The sequence below is a fragment of the Dromaius novaehollandiae genome, chromosome 3 (assembly GCF_036370855.1).
Source record: "Dromaius novaehollandiae isolate bDroNov1 chromosome 3, bDroNov1.hap1, whole genome shotgun sequence".
Taxonomy (NCBI): domain Eukaryota; kingdom Metazoa; phylum Chordata; class Aves; order Casuariiformes; family Dromaiidae; genus Dromaius; species Dromaius novaehollandiae.
The window spans coordinates 8,963,503-8,980,496 of record NC_088100.1 but is presented as its reverse complement, the minus strand read 5'-3'; the positions used below and the strand labels follow the sequence as shown (position 1 = coordinate 8,980,496).

General features: G+C 42.6%; 1 protein-coding gene across 6 annotated transcripts in view; it reads left to right on the top strand.

Annotated features, from left to right (window-relative positions):
• Positions 1 to 16,994, top strand: part of KLHL29 (kelch like family member 29) — a 374,292-nt gene that overhangs the window by 140,229 nt on the left and 217,069 nt on the right. For all 6 annotated transcript variants that reach the window (XM_064508357.1, XM_064508356.1, XM_064508354.1 and 3 more), the window contains one exon: positions 2,248 to 2,538. In XM_064508357.1, coding sequence (XP_064364427.1) covers positions 2,278 to 2,538 — 261 coding nt within the window. In that variant the 5' untranslated portion in view covers positions 2,248 to 2,277. The remainder of the gene's footprint in view (positions 1 to 2,247; positions 2,539 to 16,994) is intronic.

Below are 16,994 nucleotides of genomic sequence, written 5' to 3'. Positions count from 1 at the left end.
AGATGCAATTTGGTTCTCCCCGGCTGCCTTGTCAAGGAGGACACTAATACAGCCAAGGGAGCTCCTCCGGCATGGGAGGAGGAGGGTGTTTGATTGACAGCCGCCTCCCGGATTGCCGAAAGGGATAGCTTCACCCCTGGGTGGAGCTCACGCAGGTTTAGAGCCAAAACTTTTCCAAAGGCAAGGAGTAGTAAAGTGCATCTTTGAAGTTCGCAGCCTCCCCCTTTTTGCCCTTTTGGAAAAAGTTTATAAACCTGAAAGAAGGGGTTTTATGCCTGTGGAATTATTAACCTTTAAAGGCACTATTTTGAAATACCCGTTTTGTTCTGACATGGTGGCCACAAGAAGAAAAACTTGCTATGATTTTTTTTTTTTTTTTTTTTTTTTTTTGCTCCCTACTAAAACAAAAGTTTCTCTTATCACCGTGGCATCATGGACACCATGGTGCCTCTGGGTTTTGCCCTGGTCAGTGTGCATCTGTGGCATTTCCACATGGTCCTCCAGAAAATGTGGACGGGGTTTTCTGAATTTAAGCATCACAAGGTCACAAAAATTACCAGAAAGAAGAATCTAAGTGAGCAGCAATGAACCTTAATCCATGAAGTCATCAAGTCAAATCTTGTATCAGATCCACAAGGAGAAAAAGAAACAAAAAAGAAAATAAAAAAGGTTCTTTTACATTAAGAGGAATGTTAGTTTTGTTCATTTTGTTGCTGACATCTTGAGCCCCGGCACATGCTCCTGCTGGCGGAGCAGAGCGTGGTCCATTGCAGGTGCAGGTTTGGGGGAGAACTTTCTTTGGTTCAGTCTTTTGTTGAAGATAATGCTTGTGGGAACCACGTGAACCTCTAATAGGATATATTTAGTCGTAAGAATGAGTTTTGTTCACTTCGTTGTTGTTTTTTTTACCAGGTGAATAGATACTAATGTTGTTGATAGGACCACTATTTTATACCACTACTAAGTAATACCTCTCTGAAGTAGTTTGTTATCTTTAAGTTTCTAGGTGACTTTGGTTCCAGCTCTGCTCCTCAGCCATTATAGACAGATACTTTCATTATCCAGTTTTGTGTTTAAGAATTTGTGCAGCAAATCTGCTTCAACTGACCTGATGTTATTATTACAAATAATTTATTAGATTGTATGATGCAAATAAAATAATTGAGATGCTGCAGTGACCTAGATATTCATTATTTATTCATGTGAATAAATATATTTAGCTTTTTTTTTTTTATCCTGTTCTTCAGTTCTAAGTGCTGCAAACTCGCAGTTACTCACAACTGGGAAAATTGCATTTTTCCCACCATTTTGCAGGTTAGGAAACTTCAGCAGAAGGAATCGCATAACTGCTTTAGGCTATGCAACCTATCATTATTGAAATTAGGGATAGAAGTTGGAAGTCTCAACTCACAGTGTGGTGTTCAGACGTCTTGCTCGCAGCTGATAAAAGATAATGCCAAGACCGACAGGAGGTACGCGATGATAAGGTCAGGGCGATCACACAAAGTGATTTGGTCATTTGATCATCTTGGGTACATTAAGTGTTTCAAATATAGCTGAAAGCACAGGAGGAGGCAGGAGATGCTGACCTGCCCTGGCAACCAGTGGCTCTAGGAGAAGCCCCAGAGGCATGGGGAGAAAATATTCTGGTAGGAGTTTCCGGAGAGGAGGTCCAGCAAAAAGGAGGGGTGGGGAAGAAGGTAAAGTGGTATTTGACTTTAAAAAATATAGAAAAGCAATGAATAGATTTAGCAGGTAGATTTTTCTCTATCTGAGCTTTAGGATTAATATTTGCTGACATATCAGGAGCCACAGAAATGATCTAAGGACTACTGAGAAACCTGCAAGAGCAAGCTGTCGGAAATATTTTCCTGCTCTCGGAGGATTTGACTGATGATTGTTTCTAGCTTGATTTTTGTTTATTTGGGTGCCATGGGTTGATACTCTGCAGGAGAGTTTGGGCAGACGGTGTTTGCTAGGATCTGAGGGACAGTCTTTCCACCACATGCTTGTGGTTGTCCAAACGCGCTCATTTGGATTCTTAAGGAAGATTCGCTACCACTCTGCTTTCTTCCTCCAGAAGTTTAGCTCGGTGAGGGAGGAAAAAACAGTGCCTCTTAATGCAGGATAGGCATTAAGGGACTTAATTGGCAGGGACTTGCCCCGATGGTTATGGAGCAAGAGCGTTGCATCGGGACCTCATTGCTAACATTTGCAACATTCATCTCTCTGCTTTCAATCTTGTAGGCAAGCTCTCGACAGCCACCCTCCAGCGAGATGTCACGGCACCATAGCCGCTTTGAAAGAGACTATCGCGCCGGCTGGGACCGCCGGGAATGGAGCGCCAACGGCAATCACGTCAGCAGCGGCAGCTGCAGCAGTGCCGCGAGCAGCACCAGCAGCGCCCGGCCCGGGCTGCTGCCTCTGCCCATCGTCCCCTCCCGGCTGCCCACCCCGGCCACCGCGCCGTGCACCACTGGCAGCAGCGAGGCCATCACAAGCCTGGTGGCCAACTCATCTGCGGCGGCCACTACCAAAGTAAGAATTTACCTCTTTTTTTGCAGTAATGACGTCTGTCCCTGTGTGAAAGCCATGTTCACAGTGTATGAAGAGTAAATGTCCGTGGGCAGTCATCTTTTTTTTGCTCTTTCCGGTGTTGTGCACACGTCCAAGTAGCTAGTTCTTCCTCCGCAACTGAGGTTTCCCATGTACCTGAGCGGCCCAAGGCTGAGCAGAGCAAACACTTCTCTCTCACTAGCACTGCCTGCGTTCGGGCTGTCGGTGGACAGCCTGAAGCACGTGGTGTCCTTCTGCTCTTGGGGATGGTCTTCTCGCCCGCTGAGCAAGTGCACAACAGGTCCACCACAGGTGGCTGCGGTCTTCACCCAGAGGGAGTAGAAAATGAGCAGAGGGCGTCATTTGGGCTGAATGGCAGCTTTTCTTGTCTTTAGTTGGCACTTTCCTATCAGGTTGCTCTTAGCATCGCTCTTAGCGCAATTTCGAATGTAACAGCGGGGCTGTTAAAACCAGGCTGTCTTGCTGGTACAGAAACACGTACTAAGGAGGAAGAAAATCATAAGCTGCAAAGAGCCAATATCCCTAGTAAACCACTGTTTTTTTTATCCTATGGTATAATGGGAGGGGGGGTATTTCTTTTTAAGTCTTCAAAGTACAAGTTGTTATTCCAGCAGAAAGTTGCGGGGGGGTAGGACAGCTGGGGAACAGCAAACGCTGGCAAACAGTAAAGGTGACCAGCGCGTCAGCAAAGTGAGCCAGAAGCACTGCTGGTTTTCTTTTTAAGATGTTTAACATTTTCTTTCAACTTGGTTTCATTTTAATAACTGCAAGCGCCAAATACAGCAGACGCAGACAGGGGGAATGGAGACAATAAAGTTATTTAAAGTAAGCCAAGAGCAAGCTGAAATTTTACTGCAGTACGATTATTATATTGATTTTTTTTTGTTCACACTGTAGCAAAACAAGGTCAGTGCTGCAGAAAGAAGCATTAGGCTGAAGTTTACAGTGTGATTGGTTTTAAACATTTTTCATGGTGCTTTCAAATTATTTTCATTTGAAAGGAGCCAGTCAGATCCTGATCAAAACATATTTAGCGTTCTCCACATGTTCGCCACAGAGAGATGCATTTCAATCATGCTTTGTCTGGAGAAGATTGAGGCAAATTTGGAGCCGATGCAATCGTTTCATTTGTCATGACCTTTGTTCCTGAGTTTACTCCTTAGGGACCAACTGTTGTCTGGAGTTGATCAGCCCTTCTCCCAGATGTTCAAAACCCTTTGGAAGCAGAGCAGTGCCATTAAACCATGTGTTTATTGGGGAAAGGAGGCAGGAACAGCAAGATAAATGCCTTTTGATCATATGTTCAATGTGAATTGTTTTCTAAATTACCTTATTAGGCAATTTTCTGATGGCTTTCATTAGTAACAATGTTTTGGCATGGATAGATCAAAAGCAATAAATAGGCAAGGATAGGGGTAGCATGGGACACTTTTTACTCAGAGAACTGTTAATCAGCTGTGTAATCTCCCATAAAGTTCATGTGCAAAAATGCGTACAGTCTTTGCCGGTGCCTTTTCTGCTGAGATTCAGCTGAACAGCTCTAAATATTCCAAATTGCATGTATAAAGAAGAAAAAACTTTAAAGAGAAGTGAGATAGGATGAACAGAGATGTAAAGGCATGGTGCCTAGCAAGCTTCCAATTAATGATGTGGAACGGTGTCAGAGAAAAACATCAGGTGCTCATACATACTCATGTTCACCCTGCCTGACTCTGTGTCTCTGCCTCGCACACAGCAGATTTACATTTGTGGTTTAGTTCAGATGGTTAGCAATTTCCCCAGCCGGTGACTTGCCCGTGTAGAATCCAGCTAATGGTTAACCATAAAAAATTAAATCCATATAATGGGGAAATCTCAAGTCAGAAGAAGATGCAATTACTTGGTTTATTTTAAAAACAGGAATATGCTAAGTTGCCTTAAGCTGTGGAGAGGTGACGGTCTACCTTCTACAGCCTTTTTGTGAGCATACTTGTGGAGTATCAGCGTGTGGGGGTCAAGTGTCATCTTAAGCTGAATTTCTTAGTACTGTTTTGTGGTTGGGAACAGGATTTGATTCATTAGTCCCTCTTCTACAACCCGAACTTTCCCCAACATTAGGGCAGATGTCATTAATCTAAGTGACAAGGGGATACCCCAAATAAGCGGTGACATGGTGTAAAAATAAAGTAATCCTGGTGTTTTGGAGAAAGATGTTTGAGATCCCCATTCTCCTTGTTCAATAGTCCGAGGTTAAGGGTGGAGTCAGTGATGTTCCTGCAAGCTGAGGATAGTAAGGGCCCCCATTAGATCATGTAACCAAAGTTCTTGTCTGTGCAGATGTCTCAGCTTCATGCAGTTATCAGTTTTGACTTTAGCATATCTACTTGAACAGATTTGAAGATCTCCAAACATGGAGGCCCACCATCCATTTCCCTTGATTGTGTGTTCCCACTGATTAATTATCCTCCCAGTTACAAATGTGTTATCATTTTTTTCTAAATCATTTAGTCTGGCTTCAGACTTCTGGTCCTTGGTTCTTGTGGTTCCCTGCTGCACACCAGTTTTAGTGGCCTCCCAGTAATTCTGTATCTTTTGCATTCTCCATTTCTTCATCTTCCTTTCTAAAAGACGCCAAAACCACTTGCAGTCATTTAGCGTCAGCCTCACCATTCACATATGTAGAGATAAAACCGCTTGCTTCCTCTATTCCCTTTTCTATTCAGCTAAGAATTGCTTCAAAGTTTTTGCCAAAGTGCTAGAAGTACATATGGCGTTTCTCACTCGGATCCTTATGTTGCTTCCAGAGTAATTGCTTTCCTGGATACAGTCACCTGTGTCTTAGGGATGACCTTTTTCCCTTTTCCTAGATGTGTAACTTTGCTGTTCATTGTATGAAAACTCATCGTTTTGCACAAAAGCTTGATTCTCCTAACTTAATGCTCCTTTTAATATTTCTATTATCCACAAATGTTGCAGTGTTTTTAATATTTACTTCCAAATCTTGGCTGAAAAGTTGTACAACATTTGTGTAGTATCAGTTCTTGTCGCATGTCTTCCCATTAGCAGCTATTTTTAGAAAAAAGTGTCGGTTGACTAGTTCTTACTCTGTTGAACACCACTGTTGTAACGAGCAAAGTTCTTAATCCAAAGCATTGTGCAGTGCTAAGCCAATGGTTTTTAAAAATACCTGCTGTCGTCCACCATTACATATTATCAAGCAAAGTTGCAGTTTTGTCAAAGACTGAAATCAAGTCTTCTGGCTATCTGTATTGACTGTCATTGACCATATTCCTATCCTTCAGCTCTTGAATAACTGACTGCTAGCATGACAAATGCAAAATGGAGAAAAAAATTCTCTATGATGTGTAATGGGACTGTGAAACTTGCTGTTTTGGTGATGGAATTGGTCAAGGAATTTATAGATAAATAGATTTTAGGACCACTGGACTATCTGCTCTGGCTGAACCATTTGGTCTTTACCAAACAAGATTATACAAGACTATATACCCTAAGCTGTAATACATAGTATGAACAGAAAAAGCATAGGAAAGGAGAGAAAAAATGATGATCTAGTGGATCTAATGGTTGGAGAGAGGTGAAACACCCATCAGAGGGAAGCTTAACATATATAATGCCACCTATGAGGGGTCTGGGTTTGGTCTGTGCTTTTATGTTTTTGGAGGAGATTTTTACACCTTTCTGTGAGGGCTTTAGAAGGATTTTATTACTAATTATTAATGTGAAGGAGAACTCTAGAACTAATTATACTTTGCAGATCTTTGAAATTTATTCTCAAAGCATACCTGTAACCTTCTTACTGCAGATGCTTTTGTACAAATCACACTTAGTGGATCTGACACATTTAAGTACTTAAAGATGTTTGGTCTGGGTTATTTAAACAAAAAAAAGCTGTGTTTTCCTTTGCCATATTTTTTACTAAACAAAATAACCTATGATATTTTGCGCTGCTGTAATCCATCTCACCTGAGGCTGTCAGAGCACACGAGAAATATTATTTAAACTTCAGCAACCAATAAAAAATAGTTTAATGTTGTACTCCCAGGATACCAACAGGGAAACTGAGGCAGCAGGAGCTAGTGATTATTGGGTTTTCCACCACCCATGCCATGCTGCTGTGAGCAGAGACCCCAGGTCTTTTACTCAAGTTGGCTTTTCTTCCTTGGTCCTCTATCCAAACTTTTTTGGCCATAGAGCAGTTCCCTCAGCTGGCTCAGTTTGAAGGAAAGGGCTGGAGTCCTTCTCTGTAGATGCTTCCTGAAGCACCTGAATGCCCATGGTAGTCAACAGGAGAGATGGGGAGAGCAATTCCTGCCATTAAACTGCTGCGTATCGGTTCAGTTTGTCTCGGGGTCCAACCACATATGATGATTGAGCTCCGCTTTGGTTTTGTGTGTATGTGGTGGATTTTTGTTTTTTTCTGCAATGAGATTATCTGTTGGTAGAAGGAAGCTATCAAAGAAATCCATATAAGACTGCAGCACCGCTAAAGATATTGGCAACAAAACACTCTAAAATTCATTTAAGGATGCGGCACAACATTCCAGCTATGTTTTCTGTTCATCGCAGCAGCACCTTCATTCTTTGTTGCTTTTCCGAATTACTTTGCGAGTAACTTGTACAATTTTCTCCATCAAAGCTCCTGTATCACAGCTTCAATTTAGAAGTGTTGTCATGGGCTGTAATTTGAAATTTTATTACCAAGAGATTTTTTGGTTATAGAACATTTACTTTTATCATCTCTATATTATTTTTAAAAGCCTGAAAAGATTGATACATCAACAGAATCTGTGCAACACCAGGCAAGATCTATTTTTTTTTTTTAGCCTTAATTTTAAAAACCCTTTGCTTGGAACATAAATTGATTCTTAAGCCCCCACACACTTAATGATTTGTTATTCCCAAGGTTAAACCTATGACAAATCTTATAAAAAAGTCAGCCTTCGGTTTTGATAGGATTTTCTCCAGCCGAGCTCAGGGATAACTATATAGTCTCCAGTCTTTAAATAGCATAACTGAGATGTGATCCTGGCCTCCTCCTATACTCGCAGCACTCCCGTAACGTTTCAGACTGGAGTGTGGTTGCTGCCATAGTGTTGATCCCACTGTGGTTAGCCACAGTGAGGATGTGGGAGAGAAGATGAAGATGGGGAAGCATCTGTTTGCCTTTCTGGAAAGCCAGGGAAGGACTGCAAGAGAAAACCAGCCCCCACTGTCGTCGTCTCCATGCATCGCTCCAAGTCTCATTAAAAAAAAATTGTGTGGGAGGGAAAAAATTCTTATTTTCAAGGAAGAACAGGTCACTATGGCTGAGGTGTGCAAAGAGATAAAATTGGACTGCACGGAAGTAAAATGTTGTGTGCTTTATTTCCTTTAAGGTCCAAACCAGTTTAGTTGCCTCCACAGCAGCCTGTCCTATGCTGACAATTTGCTGCGCGTTGCAGAATTGGCGTTGGCTGCTCTCTTCCTTTCCCTTCTGAGGTGAGGATTTGCTAAGCTGCTGTACAGCTTCCACAAATATTTAAAATATTGATTAAGCAGAGGAAAAATAAACACAAATTGTTTCTTCAAGTTACGCTGTATGTTGTACATGATTAATTACATGCAACAATTTGCGCTGCAACGGTAACTGAAATTTATGTACTCTTTTTATTATAAAACATAAGAGGCTTGCGTAAAGAAAGAGATTATAAATATTGAATACACGGTTGCTCGAAAACAGTCAAAACATGCAGTGATGAAGTATATAGGATTTGCTGTTCCAGCTCCTCTGTGCAAAGCTACTCCACCAGTCTCCCGAGGGCTTGTATTGATGGTTGACATATTTTGGTCACTGTTTCAGATGGTTGCCGGTCAATTCTTTGATCTGGACACCGTGCAATAGTGCAGACCAAGTGCAATCACGGCAGAAGCCCTGTTACAGATCCTCCCAATTTCTTTTGGCAAATTACTGTGATTATAAGTCAGACTTCAGAGGCTGGATGTCAAAAAGTGCAACTGATTGTTCCAGGAAAATGTTTTTACCTGTGGATAACCGTTTGAAATAGAGCCGTGTCCAATTTTCGTAGCCTATGAGATGCAAGGCCTTTCCCAGCTGTGTGGAGACTTCTCTTGTACGTGAAGCTCTGATTATGGCAGAATATTAAATCAGTCGTATAGGAAATAGAGCAATGTCCCGGAGCACATAATATCCAGTGGTTTGTAACAGAAGATAAGGGCAGGTTCTCCCTGGCCCCAGATCACCTTCTCCTGCCTCCCTAGATCTGAAAGTTCATAAAGCTTTGCACAATTTACCTTGTGGGGTGACACAACATGTACCTGGATTGCGGCATCCAGACTGTATGGGGTCCGCGCACAAGGAAGGACACCCAAAGCTTGCAATGTTTGCAGTATCTGTGTGCCATCATGGTAGCCCTGCCAGGGGTAAAAGCAGCACAGTGCACCACAAAAATGAAATGCCATCATAGTATACCACCATTCCCTTGCTACCCTCAGATATGTTTGAGAGGCTCTTCACGGTGGATAGGTAATTGTATCACTCAGGGACAAGACAGCAAATGGAGATAACCGGCTCATGTGTTGAAGGCCTTGAGTAGAGGAACCAATTTTCCAGTTTGGACAAACTGGAGAGATGTCTTGGGCAATTTTCAAGCTCCTCTGTAGAAGACTGTTTTTAATGACCTATAGCCCTAGGGAAGGATTAAGTTGTGCTGATGATGTATCACCTCTTATCATCTTGTATTAATACTTCTTCTCATATATTTTTACATATGCTTGATAGCATAGAAATCAAAACTTACAAAATGGGTTTTTAGTTTGTCAACTTTCATGGAGAATTGGTTGGACTAGAATGGGTCTGAAAGTCCTGGCATCCTAACTAAGCTGCCAAGTCATAAAAAATTGCTTGGATTTTTTTGACTTGCAATGTGTTTGTCATGTGTTGAAAGAGCTAAGAGGTCTGGCCAGTTTCTAGTCCCAGCTCCATTTGAAGATGAAAGGCAGCATGTTTGAAGCACTAATTGACATAGCCAAGTGCTTACAAGGTCACAAACGTGACAGCTTTGGATGAAGAAAAAGGACTATTTCTAGGCTTTGCCACTTTGATCAAAGAGTGTCTTGACTTCCAAAAGGGATAAGTATCAGTAATATCCAATAACCTAAGCAAAATTTGTGTTGGCCAGGAGTTAAGTGCTCGATTTCTTGAAATGATTCAGAGTTCTTTTTATTTTCCCTTTTCCTCTCATCATTACTGTGTTTTTGTATGTATTGGTTGTAGGTTATCCATTAAAATGCAACAGAATACATGCCTGCCACTCATGAGGGATGTGTATTTCATAAGAAAATTTGTAACCATACACATATCTACAAAGAATAACTTTACGACTAATGACTTCGCAGTTTCCTAAAATATTTGTTGTCAATGCCTCCTTTGCCACGTAGGAATAATTTTCAAACAAGCTGATCCTTTCGCAGCAAAGTAAGTTCTGGTTTTGGCATTGCACGGAGTTGGTAACGTCAGAGAAATCACTGAAGGAAGGGACGAGTGGATTAAGGTACACGTTGGGTACAAAGGAGTCTGATGCAACCAGAGTTTGTGCCAGGCTGCAGAAGCAGTTGGGTGGGATGTCTGCATACTATAATTTCTGTTAGAAGTAACAGCAAAACACTGGTCATTTTTTAAAACACAAGTTTAATGCATATCAGAAAGAAAATAAACTGTTTGCTGAACAGGTAATATTTTCTTGATGGCATTGGTTTCCTGAAATTGCTGATTGATTTGCAGTCTTCGGCTTAAAAATTGTTGCAAAACAAATGAACCAAATGAAAAAAAGAAAGAGAGACAGAGAAGTGTGCCAAGCTTCTCTTCTCCTTGTTATATCTAGGGAACTCGAGTACCTGCTTGATACTGCAATAGTCGATGAAGCTGGCAGACATAAAAATTAATTTGGCCCAGAGAGTGATAAACAGAATATTAAACCCTGCTCCCCGGCTCCTGGTCCTGCTACATTGCACCTGCAGATGCTGGCCATGGGCAGACGTGCTGTAGGCATACCAGGAGGCTTGGCTCTGTCAGAGATGACGCTCCCCATTGGCATTAAAGTAGCACCACCTGCCTGTCTACCATCCCGACAGTCCTCTTGAAAAAGTGCCCAGATCTTGAAGAACAACACCAGGATCTTGTGACTTGATGGCATGAAATGGGGGCTGCCTGTGCTGTTTCAGCAGAGGATCGTTCTGTCGATGCCACGGCGGCGAGGCCAGGAGTCGTATCACATCGGCAGTTCTCGGTCCCACGTGAACAGCTCACAGAAGGTGCAAATATCTTCTGCACAAATGGAAACATGGTGACTCACTGTCTTGGGAGTGTGGCGAAACACAGGCTTATTGTAAGGGAGGCAATGAAAGGAATTCCTCACTCTTGTTCCCGACACCAGTTTCACTCCCTAGAAGCAGCTCTGATGTGGATTTATGATCAGCCACTTGTTTTCAAAGTGGAATCCAGAATAGGGAGAAACTTGCTGGTACCCAAGTTACTTTGTTGAGTTTTCTCTGCTCTTGAAATCTGAAGCATTGCTAAACATCCAAGTGTTGGGTTAATAGCTGAAACACCTTGTTCTTGGACAGGACAGGCACTTTTCAGCAGATAAAATGCACATTTTCCTTTGGTTTGGAGGAAGTGTCTGTTCTCAGTTCTCCCACAAGTCCGCCTGCCTCTTTTGTTTCAGTTGTTCTCTGCTGCTGCCAAACTGAAATATATGTGGTTGTTCCCCACTACAATTTAGCGTCTCCAAACCGATTCACTTTGGAAAACAAAGCTTGTAGAAGTTCTGCTGAGAAATATAGGCTGTCTGTAAAGTGGTGTTTGTGTGCAGAGTGAGATGCACCCACTGTATAAATAATGAATAATAACTAGTAATAAATTCTTCATATCATAGGGTTATTTCTTAGTGTTTATGATCCCAGGTCTTTTATGGTAATCCTGAAACAAAGCACAGAGAAGTATGTGAATAACATTTACTGCTGCTAAGTTGTTGCACAAACATGTCAAGTAAGAGAAGCTTTTTTGGCTGTATAATTTGAATGTTTAAGACTATATACTGTTTATATGATAATATTATATGTAATTAAAGTTATCCTTTCATCCCAGAAGAACTCAATGTGTTATACAAAGTATGTGCATTCCAAACCACTGAAGTAATGCTCCGAGATGCATTTGTCTGCTAGCAAGGGGAACACTATCAAAGAGCAACGCTGGGCATAATTTGACCATGTGTTCCCCTGCAAATCCTTTGCAAGAAGTGCCAATCTTTGCATGGGGAGCGGCACTGTAAAACAAGACCCAGCGGTGCCCCCCCAAGGGGCACATGGGTCCCGTAACTCAGCCATGACAACGTCCTCAAGGCACAGGAGTCGCTCAGCTGGCGTACGGGAAGTCGAGCGGGCCTGGCTTGAGGCCATCTAGGCTGAACAGGGAAATCCTAACTGAGCTTAAATGCAGAAAGGAGATGTATGGAAGCAGGGACAGGCTGCCCTGGAGGCATGTAGAAGAAGCTGAAATATTCAGTGCCTTCTTTGTCTTGGTCTTACTGGCAAGATCTGCTCTCAGGGTCTTCCACATCCCTTTGCCTAATGGCACAGTCTGGGAGAGTGAAGCATTACCCACGACAGAGGAAGAGTGACTTACAGACCATTAAAGCAAACAGCATATACGCAAGTCCATAGGACCAAACGGGATGTATCCAAGGATACAGAGGGAGACAGCTGATGTCTTTTTAAAGCCACTCTCTATTATCCTTGAAAGGCCATGGTGATCAGGGGAGGGTCATCATGACAAGAAAAAGTCACGTGTCATGCCCATCTTCCAGAAAGGCAAGAAGAATCCAGGAAAGTAAGAGCTGGTCAGCCTAACCGTAATGTCTAAGAAGCTTGTAGAGCAAATCTTGCTAAAAGGTATGTCCAGGCACACAAAGGAGCAGAAGGTGTCTGGCAGCAGCCACAGGCAGATCGCACCTGACCAACCTGATTGCCTTCTGTGATGAGACGACTGGCTTGGTGGGCAAGGGGGACCTCTGGGGCTTTTATTTAGTTTAACTTTAGCAAGGCTTTTGACACAGTCCCATAGTACCCTTTTAAGTAAATTGGAGGGATATGTACTTAATGGGTCGACGACAAGATGGGTGGAAAACTGGCTCAGGGAGAGTAGTGGGCAACAGTTCCAAGTCCAGCTGGCAGCAGTGGTCAATACTAGGGCTAGTACCATTTAATATCTTTATTAATGACCTGGCGAATGGGAGGACTGCACAAACAACAACCAAATTGAGGGGAGCAGTCAGGATGCTAGACAGTAGGGCTACTGTTCAAAGGGACCTAGATGGGCTGGAAAAATGGTCTGGTAGGAGCCCCATTAACTTCAGTGAAGGCAAATGCAAACTCCTGCACCTGGGATGAAATAATCCCATGCAGCAGTACAGGCTGGGCAGCAAATGGATAGAAAGCAGCTTTGCAGAAAAGGACCTGGAGGTCCTGGCAGACAGCAAGTTGAAGATAAGTTAGCAGTGTGTCCCTGTGGCAGTGAAGGCCCACCAGATGTATTAACAAGAGAGTAGCCAGCAGTTCAAGGGAAGTGATCACTCCGCTCTATGTGTGTCTGCACCTCAAGTACCTTGTCCAGTTTTGGTCTCCTCAGTGCAAGAAAGACCCTGAGTAACTGGAGCGAGTGCAGCAGAGGTCCACCAAGATGATTCGGGGCCTGGAAGACAGGATGTGTGAGGAGAGGCTGGGAGCTAGGTCTGCTGAGCCTGGAGAAGAGAAGGCTTGGGGCGGGATTGATTCCTGCCTACGACTACCTAGTAGGGCAGTATGGAGAAGAGAGAGCCAGTCTGCTCTCCGAAGTGCCCTGTGAAAGAAGAGGCAATGCAGACAAGTTGCAACAAGGGAAAATCTGATTAGATATACGGAAAAAAAATTATCTAGGGATCCAAAACTGGAGCAAGGGCCCAGAGCAGCTGTAGGATCTCCATCTTTGGAAACACTCCAAACTCGGCTGGACACGACTGTGAGCACCCAGATCTGCCATCCGAGGCAGCTCTGTTTTGAGCAGGGTTGGACCAAGTGGTCTGCAGAGGTCCTTTCCAACCAAAATCGTTCTTTGATACAATCCTGACATTAAACTAGAATTGGACTATCACGTAAATATACTTTACAAGGTATTGTGAGTTTGCTTTAAAACAATACCCAGAATCCTCATCAGCTGATAAATACTAAAACTTTGGATTTATTTTACATCTTCTGAGCGTAGCTCCTGTCTTGGCATAATCATCACAGTTTTGCTTTTGAACAGCTTGTTTCCTTTAGAATTCCTACCTCATGCTGGGATGGAGTAAGACTGAATAATTTATCTTCCTTTTCCTCAAAAGCTGAGCAATAGCTATACCCCACATAGATTGGATGCTGTTATTCTGTTTCTAAGCTTCCTTTAATTATCATTATCACGCCTGCCTTTAAAGGTCTAGCAGTTATCTTTGCAAGGCTCTTCAAGCTAGATGATACAGGAAAAATTGAGTGTACTTAATCCCATTCTTGCTCATGAAGTTTTAAACTCCATCTCTTAAATTTTTTTCCACTGTTTGTGATAATTCTTTTGGTAGGTTTTGTGTGACCAAAGTCCCTCATGTGTAAAACTGAAAGCTTTTAAGGTCATACGCATTCATAATTCTCTCAAAAATGTAGCCACTTTAATTAAGGAAGACAAACGTGCGAGTACAGTTTCTGAAGACATGGGTGACACACGCTTTGCCACATACAAAGCTGCTGTTCACCTTGTTTTCTCAGGCTACTTAGAAATATGAAGTGCTTTGCAATAACATTTCGCTGTAGGGGAAAAATGTTCTTTCAAGATACTTTAGAATTCATCTAAGTTCTGGATTTTACAGACAATGCCAAAGAAAATTTGTCTTCATTTCTATCTTTTTGTTATGTAGATAATTCCTGAGTTTTCCTATAAATTGCCAGTGGTTTCCTCACTGCTAAAGGGACAAATCAGCTAAGCTAAGTGTGAGTGCTCGAAAAACTGGAGCGTGCTCTTCTGTGAAATGAACTGAGTGTAGTCAGGGAGACCCTTTCAAAATAACCAAAAGTAGAAGCGTACAGCAAGATTCCTACAAATTCAATTATCTTTAAATAAATTTAATTATTTTAAATTAATTATCTTTGTCTTCAATAGCATCCCAAACTCGAGTGGCCAAGGCCCTGAACAACCTAGTGTAGTGTTAGCCCCGCTTTCAGCAGGCGCTGTGCCCAGTGGCCTCCAAGAGCCTCTTCCAGCTACACCAGGCTGATTCTTTCTTTACTCCCTGGCCGTGGAAGCCTGCAAATGGCTGTGTAGAGGAGTTTTGGACAAAAGCTAGTCTAGACTCCTTTAAAAGCTTTCCTTAGAAAACAGAGAGATGGCTTCTGCCATTCGGAGGTGGTCATGGAAGTAACCTTGTCACCAGCAAGAGGTCTGCAAAGCTTCCTTAAGTTGCCTCAGGAGGCATTGGCAAGGAGGCAGATTCGCTCTGCACTAATGACATTGGGTCATTCTTTTGGTAGGGAACAGAGAAGGCATTTCCAAAGCTGAGTGAGATACAGCAGTTGCAGCAGTTGTTGAGCTGTGTGCAGTTCTGCATCCAGCTCTTTGAGATGAAACACAGAAATTAAGCAATGCTGCAAAGCTCGTGGACCAGTCTCTCATTCATTTTACTTTTTGTCTTTCTGCTTCTCTCCTGACTTCTTTGTCCTTCTCCCCCATGTTCCATCAGACACTTGATTTCAATTCTTCTGACATTTCCCAAAGCTTATCTGACTTTACTGGAAGCACCATACCTTGCTGGCAACTGTCATTGATTCATGGGAAAAAAATGAAATACAACTGGCACTCACCACAGCAGTTCTGACCTTCCATTGTTTCAACCAATACAATACTTCTGTGGAAATAAGGCTGATTGGAAAATAAAATTTTGAAAAAGAAAAAGAAAAAGGAATAAGGAAGGGGATCATGAAAATGCACACAGAATTTAATCTTAGTTTTGGTCAGATACGCTTATTTCTTTCTTGTGTCTGTTTTCCAGCCAGCTCTGCTCAGAATACAACTGTGTTTGGCTAAGTCTGTGCTAGTAGCTTAAGCAGTGCCAGGGCAGGCGCCCAAGTGCTGGAACGTGACCATCTATACCATTAAATTGTTAGCACAGGCTCTGCCTAGAGTTTGGCCTCGACCAGCTAGCACTGTCATAAACAGTTCTCAGGCATGGTTTGGGGATTAGCAAGGGCCAGGAGCCATTCCCAATCGGCTATTTGAATATAGCCACCCTATTTTGGAGGATAAGATATAATAAGTGAACGTGGCCAGGTCATATCATTTGGCCTCAGAGCCATAGAACAGGTCCTGGCTCAGTTTAGTTTTCTAGTTCCTAGGAAGCCTTTGGCTTTGAGGCAAGTCTAATTGTGCTTTTTTTGACTCCATGGTTTCCTACTTCACCAAGTTGTAGCTGAACAATAAGGATCATAATCGCATCTCCACTTTATCAATTCTTTTTGCCTGGGTCCCTGGGCACTAAGATGGTGTGGTCCACACTGCTGCAATTGTCATAGGATGGTTGGTGAATTCGTTCTCCTATTGTTAATAGAACTATATATTCTAAGGGAGTCTAGAAATATATATTTTAGGAAGCTGTTGCATAAAACCCACCTATTGCTAGTGAATTTAGTTCCTGTACCAGAATGAAAAGTATGTTCTGTAGATGTTCCTAATGGCAGAGAATTTTTATCCTTTTCTTGGATTTGGAAGTAAGAGATTGTGTTAGACACTGGATGGACATTGGCATATAGCAGGTATGAAAGATCATGTTATCCATTAAGTGTTGAAGTAGAAACGGCTCTCGCTACCTGCACAATTGATTTTTGACTTAGTAGGCTGTCTATTCTCTTTCTCTTTTACTGCAACATTGAATAGAAAATAATACTGCTTTCTGCCAATGAAGGCCCAATAAACCTGTGACAGTTGCCAAGACTGGGGGAAGTCCAAGAGTGGGGTTATATCCTTTTGTCCTGCCCCATTTTCATCTGCACACTTCCATTTCCAGCCCTCTGAGGAACACTTATCTATACATCTTGGTTTTTTTGGAAATAGATTACAACTGCCTTTTATTAACAGAAATTGCCCGATTCCATGAGCAAAGAGCTTCAAAGTGCCTCGGTATAGTGCTGCAAGAAAAAAGACCTGAGGTTTGGCTATTCCTTCAGCGTTTCAGGTCATCGCAGAAGGCGTTCCCGTACGGGGCTCTCGCGGAGCGCGCACACCCCCTTGCACATGGAGCAGCCTGTGCAAAAAAAATCAAAGGAGCGCAGTTAACGTCCGCGTCTCCATGTGCGGTAGATTTGGC